An 11625-nucleotide genomic window follows, 5' to 3' on the forward strand; every position below is an offset into this window, starting at 1 on the left:
TTGATGATGCTTCAACTTTTTAAATCCCCGAATATAGATTCTTCTAACCGTGTTCCTCTCGGTATTGAAGAATAAAATGTAGAAAGAGTTAGATAGCACGTCGACGGCGTAAACACAATCTCTCTGGTACCCGTCATTCCAACACACATCATGTTGCTAACTTCGGGTGGCAGCAAGCATTTACGTCATAATAAGAAGATGAAGAAATGACACTCATAAGTCATAAGGTTAGTCAAGTTTTTTCTTTTTTCTTTTTCATATCCATTTCAAAGTTCCTAAGATCAGTCTCTCTCTGCTTTTCAATTATATGTAACATATATCATTCACATGGATATGTAATGATGGAACCTGGAATTGCTCGTGGAAGATCATGATATTCACATGGATATGTAATCTTTTTTGTGTGTGGGTTATGGTGTTCACAAGCTCTGGGAAAGCAACAACATTGGGACATATCATTTACTTCTACATCTCCATATTCTATTTCTTTTCTTCTTCCCTTTGATTTCCAAAATTCATGATCATGATTGTGGAAACTGGAAAATATCTTTGTACAAATTATGCAAAATATATTGGGATATATTCGTATGGTATGCCTTGTCTTAGTTTTATTAGTGTCTCAAAGCAGGACCCATTATAATGTCTTCAAGCCTGTTCCTAAAACAGTGTCGTTTTGAGCTTCAGTCTTTATAAGTTTGCCGTGTCATGACCAATTTAGCTTCGGTAGCTCTTGTGATTAATCGGTGAAAAAATAATATCATATTATGAGGAAGTGATCACAATCGCCAAAAAAAAAAATACTTCAATGACCATGGTTGTTTACTTATAACAAATAGCAACAATGGTCACTAGAAGAAACAAAAAATGCTACGGTCACTGGAGCAACGAAAATAATTGACTACACAGTCTACACTACCATCATTATTTTCAAAATAATTGACTACACCACACTCTTAGATAAATTTCACATCCTCTCTACAAAGTCTAAAATGATCTGAACGGAAACTTTCGTTCGATGATGCTTCAACTCTTCAAATCGTCGAATATAGATTCTTCTAACCGTGTTCTTCTCGGTATTGAAGAATAAAATGTAGAAAGAGTCTGATAGATAGCACGTCGACGGCGTAAACACAATCTCTCCGGTACCCTTCATTCCAACACACATCATGTTGGTAACTTCGGGTGGCAGCATGCATTTACGTTTGAACCATTTATCTTCTCCAACATCTTCTAGAACCCACCACACATTTTTTTCTAATTCCATCATCTCATTCTGATGTACACCTAATTTACCTTTGTAGTTGAACAAAGTTAACTTGGGAACAGGGAACATGTCTTTATCTAATTTAATAAAGCCGAATTTCTCACGCCTAAAGTCGAAGCAAACTATCTTAAGAACTGGCATTGGAAAAAGAGCTATGTAATACAAAACGCCATTTATGCATATTTCATCATCATCTAGAGGAGAATGGCCAGGTATTGGGTCTTGGATCGTCCTCCATACGCGTTTTCCACTCTCCAGTGTCAAAATTCGATGAGTATTGTGTGTTACATATNGGCAGCATGCATTTACGTTTGAACCATTTATCTTCTCCAGCATCTTCTAGAACCCACCACCCATTTTTTTCTAATTCCAACAACTCATTCTGATGTACACCTAATTTACCTTTGTAGTTGAACAAAGTTAACTTCGGAACAGGGAACATGTCTTCATCTAATTTAATAAAGCCGAATTTCTCACGCCTAAAGTCGAAGCAAACTATCTTAAGACCTGCCATTGGAAAAATAGCTATGTGATACAAAACGCCATTTATGCATATTTCATCATCATCTAGAGGAGAATGGTCTTGGATCGTCCTCCATACGCGTTTTCCACTCTCCAGTGTCAAAATCCGATGAGTATTGTGTGTTACATAACTTGACCGTGTCATACACAACACTTTGAACTGTTTGCTCGTCGGATCAAAGCCAAAATAGCTTCTTTCAACACCCGTCGCTTTCAACTTGGGTAAGGTCATGCAATGTCTCGTCAAGGGGTTACAAACCACCTGCGCTGCTTTTCTTCGCCTATGTTGTAGGAAGACCAATCCATATTGCGAGGTACAGATATCAGTTGGAAAATATTTGGGAAAACGCTTATAAGGGGTGGCTACAAGACAAGATATCTCATCATCGGGACTTTGAGGTTGAGGCGAAGAGAAGACATATAACTCTTTCTTAGCTTTGAAGGCAAACAAAAGCCGTGGAGGAGCTCTAGTCAGGAAAAGCTCTGTAAAATCAGGACGGCCAAGTATGTATTCCCACAATTCGGATACGCAACGACACCTACCTAAAGATTTTACAGAGACTCTAGAGAATATATCAATAAGAAGATCATCTGGGATTAGGTCTGAGAATTCTCTTACCTCCTGTTGTTCCATATGATTTTTCATGACATATGTTTTGGTTTTTTTCTTTTTGCTTTCTTTCTTTCTTTTGACGGCGCAAGGCAGATGTTTCAAACCCTATTATATATCACTTTCCAAGCTTACTACGAACGAAAGTGAAAAGGAAAAAATCATAGAAAAGGATAGAAAAGAAAAGGAAAATTCTCTTATAATCAAATTAATCCCTAAAACCCATTATCCATATAGTCATAAGACTCATAACACCCAAATCATATCGTGAATTAAAAAAAAAAAACTCACCTTAAGAGCATGAACAAGCCCGGAGGGAGATTACTGGGTTAGCTCAGTTGGCACACGTTGATAGAGCATTAACAAGAGAGAAGAATAAAATACCTGAGCAAGTTGGGACTGGGTTAGGTTTTTATCTGTTCGAGCTTGCATAATGGCTTTCTTTAGCTCAGTTGGCACACGTTCATCTGGATTTCACAATTGCATAAATCAATATATGAAGCTCTATCTATCATCAAGATAAAATATATCAATACATAAAAGGTTGGTTCCTCATAGCTAAAACTCAGGTAATACAACAGAAAGAACTAAACTCTATGATTCCAGGACAAACATAGAACCACATTTTCCCAGATTACAGAGCCTGAGACTACCACTATCTAATCTTTATAGCCATTAGGAAAATCAATTCACCAAAAGCAAATGATTAAAGATAAAGACACTTACGAGTAAGGAGGTTCTCAGTGTCATCATCAAGCCCTTTTGGTGTTGAGAGATGTGCCACTTGATGCAGCCTTGTTGGTTCCAGCATTGCCTAAATCCAAACAACACACACACAAAATCAAATGTTAGATGGAAGCCATAACAGGAAATTGCACATAGAAACAACAACAAAAAGACTCAAGAACCAAAATCAAACCAGCAGAAGTAGTTAAGCTATCGAACTAATATGAACAACAATCAAATCAGCAATACAAAAACATGGGAAATTTCAATTGAAGGAAATAATCTAGAGAGAGACCTAAGAAAGCTCTAAGATAGGATCAAACCAGAACAAAGACAATCAATTAATTAAGAAAAAAAAATGGAAGAAGAATCGAACATTTTTCAATAAATCAAGAAAAAAAAAAAAGAACCCACCCAAGGCCTCGGTCTAGAATAAAATACGTTACCGGCGGTGAGATTTGCCATGTTCATGAGAAGGTGAGCTTTTCTTGTTTCGACATTGTGTTTTGGTTGGAACTGACTGATTAGTAGAGTCTGGGTACATGAGAAGGGAATCTACTTTTTTAAATCAATAGGATTTGCACTTCAATACTTTTATATGGGAACCGATCGAATTGAACTAGTATGTATGATACATATCTGAAACAGTCTCCTTTCTTTGGAATTCTTTACTTTCATATATATTTGTTCATTCTCAACTTACAATGATCATTATTTGTTTGAATCGTTGCTGCAGTATGTATGGCCAAATTGGAGTGTACAAATGAAAATACTATCTATTTCCCCTAACCCAAAGGATTCCAGCTTCAAGCGAGTCAGATGTTTCAGGATCCGTAAAGCATTGCTATGATATCTGCTCGTGGGCAAGTGATTAAGCGAAAGTAAAAAAGAGGTGCAAACATTCTTTTCTCTCTTTCTCTCCCTCTCTGTTTTTTTTCTTTTTCTTTTGTCTTCATCTCTCAAAACATTAAACACTAATCAAAGTATTTATTGTTAAGAACCTTATGAGGTTTTACCATTGGAGGAGCAAAAAAAAGTAAAATATCCTAAAGAGATTCTTAACTTTGAATGATGCAATGCAAAATATATAGGTTTCATATTGTTTAGAATCATCAAAGGTTTTTACCATTAGAGATGGTCTTTTCTTATAAACGAGGTTCCTTTTTGACCTCGTATTACTCCACCTAACTGATTTTCAATGCAGGAAAAATGGTCAGACCTAACTCTAATAATTACCATTGACCAAAGATTCAAAGTAAATGAAAGTCTTTATATACTAATAATGTACTCGAGTTTTAGAAACACAGTTTTTCCTAAGATAAGTGGATTAAGTTTTGCCTAGCATTGAAATTACCTAAAGACGAAAGATGAAAAATGAATAGACTTCAGTTTTTGTCATCATCCAAACACAATAGATCACCCAAATCAACACAATCACAGATGATTCATATACGTTTCTAACTATACACATCGATATACACACATATATTAAAATTTTGAGTGTCAATCTATAATCCAAGATTATATGTTTTTTTACACCGTTTTATAGATTTAAATAGAAGATTACACAAAGAAAAAAAATATCAAAATCTACTAAATAAGGAATTAAAACTTATAACAAAAGTAGTAAACATATATACCACCGACAAAACTGACGAGCTAAGATGGAGAACATGGATTTTACAGATAGATCTATATGCCCAAGATTTCGATGTTGTTAACCTCTTCAGACAAGTACAGTATCATGTTTTGCGAGTTGCGACAGTCCATGTCAATGGAGGTTTTAGTCGAATTATCCAACAATATATATCAACCATTCATCTTATTGACTTTTTTTTTTAATTTAAATGAAATAAATCTTTGGATCATACTAATATTAACCTCGGAAAATATAATATTTCGATCAAATTAGAGTAACAGTGATATGGCAAGCCGTTTGTTAAAATGTTGATATTTGAACAACCGAAACAAATGTGGTTAAAATGTCCAAATACGAACCTTAATACATAGTATGTTAAAAGCTTGTTAATTAAGCCGTTTGTTAATTAAGGTTCAAATACGAACAAAAAGCGAGTAAACCAAATCATCCAAATGATATTATGTTTTAGTTTGAATATTAAAACGTTTTTGAATCCAAACTGAACTGAAATATGGACTGAATATTAAATTTAAGCTTCAACAATAAAATAACATTTTCAAGATTATTTAAGAAGATTTTAAATGATATTTGGTTCTGCATTATCTAGTTTTGTTAATACTACTACAGATAACACCTGATATTATATATTATTAATAAAAACAATATAGAAAAGATATATGGTTCCCTTGAGAATTTGAGTCTATTTGAAATTTTGGTTCTTTGTTTGCTGTACCATCAGATTGATCAATTCAGTGGCTTCTAGTTAATAATGAGCATTATCATAAAAGAGTGTTTCATTTTTGTGGTGCGAGAAATCTGATGTTGACATATATAATTTTATGACAAACGTTTTTGATTTTAGGTTTTTTTTTTTTTTTTTTTGGTCAAAATTTAGACAAGTAATATGTTAGCAAACCGAACTCAAACTTAGACTAATCTTCATTTTCTTGTCGGTACTTTTTTCCAAAAACCCAATAAAAAAAATAAAACAAATTAAATAATAACAAAGAGACAAGAACTGATATATAGGTAGTGACATAATGGACTTGTTTAATAATCCTACGAAATATGTAATCCTAGTACGAATGGACAGGATTTTTTTGTTTAGATGACTCAACTGGAATAGACGAGACACACGATTTTCAACCTGTGGATGTCTAAGTTCTCTTTTATAGAATTATGTATTCGGTAGATTTAAATTTGATATAGAGTTGTTTTTGGTAGATTACGCCAATTGTTGCTACCTAAATATGACTTCTACCTTTTTTTGTCTCTTAAATGCATTACACAAATTATATTTTAAAAACGATTATTGTACCATAAATAGTAAATTGTTTATTTTCATAAATTGTGCTCTGTATTTTGCAACTCACGTGTCACAATATAGGTTAACTGTAATACGGCAATTTTCATAATTTGTATGGTACAACGTACAACAATCCATTTTTGAAATAGGATAATTTCATGTAGAAAAGTTGTGTAGCTTTACCGCAATACAATTCACATGAAAGTAAATAAGAAATATAACTTTTAACTATGATGATTGATAGGACTAGCTGACAAGTCATACCAATTATTCGAAAGAGTAAACTGACCGTCTAATAATGCTGGTGAAGCCTACAGACTAAAAAATTGCTGTTACGTACAAGAACATCATCACTCTAGTAATCGTGCAGGTTTGTTGTTTGAAGTTCCTCTTGAGTTTTTTTTTTCTCTTTCTCAAATTCCACTGTGCTGATTTTCACAGCACATTATTTTGCTGAGATTCAGTACTTTTTCTCTGTGCAGTGCAGAGTCTATTCAGTTAGAGTTCTACTCTACATGTTACGATTTGATATGATCTTGTGTACGTGCTTTTGCTTTCTGTAGAAATTATTTTAACTTTAGTGTTGGAATCATTTATATATCTATATAAATATACTATTATATGTTTCAGGACTAGGCTGGTCAAAGTTAGCGAATGAATTAGTTGAAGTCTTAGTTTAGAAATTCGGATGTTTACCCAAAACGTCAATACTACTTTTCATAATATTATAATCATGATTTGTAATATAAAGCCGTACTTTTAGGTTTTTTTTTATTCTCCCCTAAGTTGTATATGAACTGGGCCACAAATGAGTCAAATAAGAAGGAAGTCCATTGAAGCTTAGTTAACACTCTCAAGTGAAGATAAAATTGATTGTATATGCAACACTTCTATTCCATAACAAATTTGATGTCTCGCAAGATAAGGATGATGACTAGCTCTCCACAGCTGTTATAGTAACTCACACTATTCTAGATTGTTCATTCTGCCTCTATATAAGACATTGTATTCCAAGAGTGTAAGACAACCTAAGTTTATAATAAAAGAACAAAGTTTTCTCAAGATCTTGTTTTATCTTCATGGTATCAGAGTATTGTAAACCTTCACAGGTCCGTCAATGGCTACTACATACCCTTTTCCGGACAACATTCATGTCACAAGTACCGTCACCATCAAGCTCAACAATACAAACTATCTTCTCTCGATTCACATGGTTCTATCCTATGAAAGCAAAATCTGAGTTTCTTGCAATCTTCAAAGTTTTTCAAACAATGGTTGAGAATCAATTCAAGACTAAGATCAAGGTTTTTCAGAGTGATGGAGGTGGTGAATTTACAAGCAATCTTCTCAAACAACATCTGTCAGAACATGGAGTCATTCACAGGATCTCATGTCCTTACACTCCTCAGCAAAATGGGATTGCTGAAAGGAAACATCGACATCTAGTGGAGCTTGGTTTATCGATGATGTTTCACAGTCATACTCCTCTCCACCACTAGGTTGAAGCATTCTTCACAGCAAGCTTCATCTCCAATCTGCTTCCATCTGCAACTTTAAAAAATTGTAGTCTCTACGAGTTACTGTTTAATCAAAAGCCAAATTACAACATGTTTAGGGTGTTTGGCTCTGCTTGTTATCCATGTCTCAGACCAATGGCCAGTCACAAGTTTGATCCAAGGTCTCTACAATGTGTGTTTCTGGGGTATCATACACAATACAAAGGATATAGGTGTTTATACCCTCCAACGGGTAAAGTCTACATATCAAGATATGTAGTATTTCATGAAAGTTGCTTCCCTTTTACCAACCAGTACAAGTCCCTAATTCCAGCATATCAAACTCCTCTGCTACAAGCTTGACAAGCGGGTTCAGTAACTCCAAATCCAAGTTCCACTGCAGAACCGTCAACACCTCCTCCGGTTTATCCTTCTCATGTGTCAAGTCAGACAATTGTTCAACAAGTGCATGATCAGGCCACAAATCAGTCAGTCGAACATGACAATAATCACATTCTCAGTGAGAATGACAGTTCTGCAAATGATGAAACAGATAACTCTGATTCAGAAGCCGAACAACAAGAAGAGAAACAAGAACAACAAGAGCACCAAGCTAACGACAACAACACGCATTCCATGACTACTCGAGCAAAAGCAGGAATACATAAACCTAACACTAGGTATGTTCTCCTCACATCAAGATTTGCTCCTGTAGAACCAAAGAATATTGCAGAAGCTCTACAACATCCTGGTTGGAACGATGCAGCTCACGGTGAGATTAATATCATTCACATGTTACACACTTGGGATTTGGTTGAGCCTACAGAAGAGATGAAGGGATGCAAGTGGGTTTTTAAAACCAAACTCANTCTTTCTCAAATTCCACTGTGCTGATTTTCACAGCACATTATTTTGCTGAGATTCAGTACTTTTTCTCTGTGCAGTGCAGAGTCTATTCAGTTAGAGTTCTACTCTACATGTTACGATTTGATATGATCTTGTGTACGTGCTTTTGCTTTCTGTAGAAATTATTTTAACTTTAGTGTTGGAATCATTTATATATCTATATAAATATACTATTATATGTTTCAGGACTAGGCTGGTCAAAGTTAGCGAATGAATTAGTTGAAGTCTTAGTTTAGAAATTCGGATGTTTACCCAAAACGTCAATACTACTTTTCATAATATTATAATCATGATTTGTAATATAAAGCCGTACTTTTAGGTTTTTTTTTATTCTCCCCTAAGTTGTATATGAACTGGGCCACAAATGAGTCAAATAAGAAGGAAGTCCATTGAAGCTTAGTTAACACTCTCAAGTGAAGATAAAATTGATTGTATATGCAACACTTCTATTCCATAACAAATTTGATGTCTCGCAAGATAAGGATGATGACTAGCTCTCCACAGCTGTTATAGTAACTCACACTATTCTAGATTGTTCATTCTGCCTCTATATAAGACATTGTATTCCAAGAGTGTAAGACAACCTAAGTTTATAATAAAAGAACAAAGTTTTCTCAAGATCTTGTTTTATCTTCATGGTATCAGAGTATTGTAAACCTTCACAGGTCCGTCAATGGCTACTACATACCCTTTTCCGGACAACATTCATGTCACAAGTACCGTCACCATCAAGCTCAACAATACAAACTATCTTCTCTCGATTCACATGGTTCTATCCTATGAAAGCAAAATCTGAGTTTCTTGCAATCTTCAAAGTTTTTCAAACAATGGTTGAGAATCAATTCAAGACTAAGATCAAGGTTTTTCAGAGTGATGGAGGTGGTGAATTTACAAGCAATCTTCTCAAACAACATCTGTCAGAACATGGAGTCATTCACAGGATCTCATGTCCTTACACTCCTCAGCAAAATGGGATTGCTGAAAGGAAACATCGACATCTAGTGGAGCTTGGTTTATCGATGATGTTTCACAGTCATACTCCTCTCCACCACTAGGTTGAAGCATTCTTCACAGCAAGCTTCATCTCCAATCTGCTTCCATCTGCAACTTTAAAAAATTGTAGTCTCTACGAGTTACTGTTTAATCAAAAGCCAAATTACAACATGTTTAGGGTGTTTGGCTCTGCTTGTTATCCATGTCTCAGACCAATGGCCAGTCACAAGTTTGATCCAAGGTCTCTACAATGTGTGTTTCTGGGGTATCATACACAATACAAAGGATATAGGTGTTTATACCCTCCAACGGGTAAAGTCTACATATCAAGATATGTAGTATTTCATGAAAGTTGCTTCCCTTTTACCAACCAGTACAAGTCCCTAATTCCAGCATATCAAACTCCTCTGCTACAAGCTTGACAAGCGGGTTCAGTAACTCCAAATCCAAGTTCCACTGCAGAACCGTCAACACCTCCTCCGGTTTATCCTTCTCATGTGTCAAGTCAGACAATTGTTCAACAAGTGCATGATCAGGCCACAAATCAGTCAGTCGAACATGACAATAATCACATTCTCAGTGAGAATGACAGTTCTGCAAATGATGAAACAGATAACTCTGATTCAGAAGCCGAACAACAAGAAGAGAAACAAGAACAACAAGAGCACCAAGCTAACGACAACAACACGCATTCCATGACTACTCGAGCAAAAGCAGGAATACATAAACCTAACACTAGGTATGTTCTCCTCACATCAAGATTTGCTCCTGTAGAACCAAAGAATATTGCAGAAGCTCTACAACATCCTGGTTGGAACGATGCAGCTCACGGTGAGATTAATATCATTCACATGTTACACACTTGGGATTTGGTTGAGCCTACAGAAGAGATGAAGGGATGCAAGTGGGTTTTTAAAACCAAACTCAAACCGGATGGGTCTGTTGATAAACTTAAAGCTCGCCTTGTTGCCAAGGGCTTTGATCAAGAAGAAGGGTTAGATTATCTCGAAACGTTCAGCCCTGTTGTTGGAACTACAACTATATGCATGGTTCTTGATGTTAAAAAAGCTAAAGACTTGGTTATAAAGCAACTTGATGTCTCAAATGCTTTTCTGCATGGAGAATTGCAAGAACCGGTCTTCATGCTGCAGCCTCCTGGCTTTGTTGACACACAAAGACCGTCTCATGTCTGTTGTCTTACCAAAGCACTCTATGGACTTAAACAAGCTCCGAGAGCCTGGTTTGACACTTTCAGCAAATACTTAATCGAGTTTGGGTTCACATGCAACAAATCTGATCCCTCATTATTCACTTATCATAAAAATGGTAAATCATTGGTGTTGCTAATGTATGTGGATGACAAGCTTCTTACAGGGAATGATCAAAACCTTTTACAAGATTTGCTCATCTCTCTGAACAAACGATTCTCAATGAAGGATCTGCGAGCTCCAAACTATTTTCTTGGGATTGAAATTCAGAAGTGCTCTTCAGGTTTTTTTCTTCACCAGACAGCATATGCATCCGACATTCTTCATCAAGCTGCAATGTCCAACTGCAATCCTATGCCTACTCCACTTCCACAAAATTTGGACAAGCTGAACCTTGAACTCTTCTCTGAACCAACATATTTCAGAAGCCTTGCTGGAAAGCTCCAATATCTTACAATCACCAGGCCTGACATCCAATTTGCAGTCAATTTCATATGCCAACTGATGCACGAGCCAACGATTTCTAATTTTGGTCTTCTCAAGCGCATCCTCAGATATATCAAGGGAACTCTAAACATGGGCTTATATCTAAAAAGAAGCTCAAACTTGTCACTCTCGGCTTTTTGTGATAGTGATCATGCCGGTTGCAAGAAGACAAGACGGTCCACAACAGGATTCTGTATACTTCTTGGTCCTAATCTGATTATTTGGTCAGCAAGAAGACAAGAAACAGTCTCAAACTCGTCAACAGATGCAGAATACAGAGCTCTAACGGCTACTGCTCATGAGATCACCTGGCTTTTATTTCTCCTTCGTGACTTGAAAGTCTCACAACAGTTTCCTACTCTGCTCCAATGCGACAACCTCTCTGCAGTGTACTTAAGTGCGAATCCAGCTCTACACAAACGGTCTAAACACTTCGACACTGACTTTCATTATATCAGGGAGCAAGTGG

At 35.9% G+C, this 11625-nt stretch overlaps 2 protein-coding genes across 2 annotated transcripts; one reads left to right on the plus strand and one right to left on the minus strand.

Moving 5' to 3' along the window:
* Window positions 965–2420, minus strand: LOC109127428 (putative F-box protein At1g53360). The gene is made up of 2 exons (XM_019232095.1): window positions 1918–2420; window positions 965–1556 (listed from the first exon to the last, which is right to left on the minus strand). Exons 1-2 carry the CDS (start codon window positions 2418–2420, stop codon window positions 965–967), a joined length of 1095 nt encoding a protein of 364 aa, XP_019087640.1.
* Window positions 7339–8559, plus strand: LOC109127429. The gene is made up of 3 exons (XM_019232096.1): window positions 7339–7522; window positions 7967–8408; window positions 8508–8559. Exons 1-3 carry the CDS (start codon window positions 7339–7341, stop codon window positions 8557–8559), a joined length of 678 nt encoding a protein of 225 aa, XP_019087641.1.

Source organism: Camelina sativa, chromosome 11 (genome assembly GCF_000633955.1).
Source record: "Camelina sativa cultivar DH55 chromosome 11, Cs, whole genome shotgun sequence".
In the NCBI taxonomy this organism is placed as follows: Eukaryota; Viridiplantae; Streptophyta; class Magnoliopsida; order Brassicales; family Brassicaceae; genus Camelina; species Camelina sativa.

What these genes read in the sequence shown, in the direction of transcription:
- LOC109127428 (XM_019232095.1), bottom strand. Translation starts at nt 2,420, where the DNA reads ATGGAACAACAGGAGGTAAGAGAATTCTCAGACCTAATCCCAGATGAT.
- LOC109127429 (XM_019232096.1), top strand. Translation starts at nt 7,339, where the DNA reads ATGGTTGAGAATCAATTCAAGACTAAGATCAAGGTTTTTCAGAGTGAT. An exon ending in TCGACATCTAGTGGAGCTTG is followed by an intron (nt 7,523 to 7,966) that starts GTTTATCGATGA and finishes GTTCCACTGCAG; the next exon opens with AACCGTCAACACCTCCTCCG. An exon ending in GAAGAGATGAAGGGATGCAA is followed by an intron (nt 8,409 to 8,507) that starts GTGGGTTTTTAA and finishes TTCTCTGTGCAG; the next exon opens with TGCAGAGTCTATTCAGTTAG.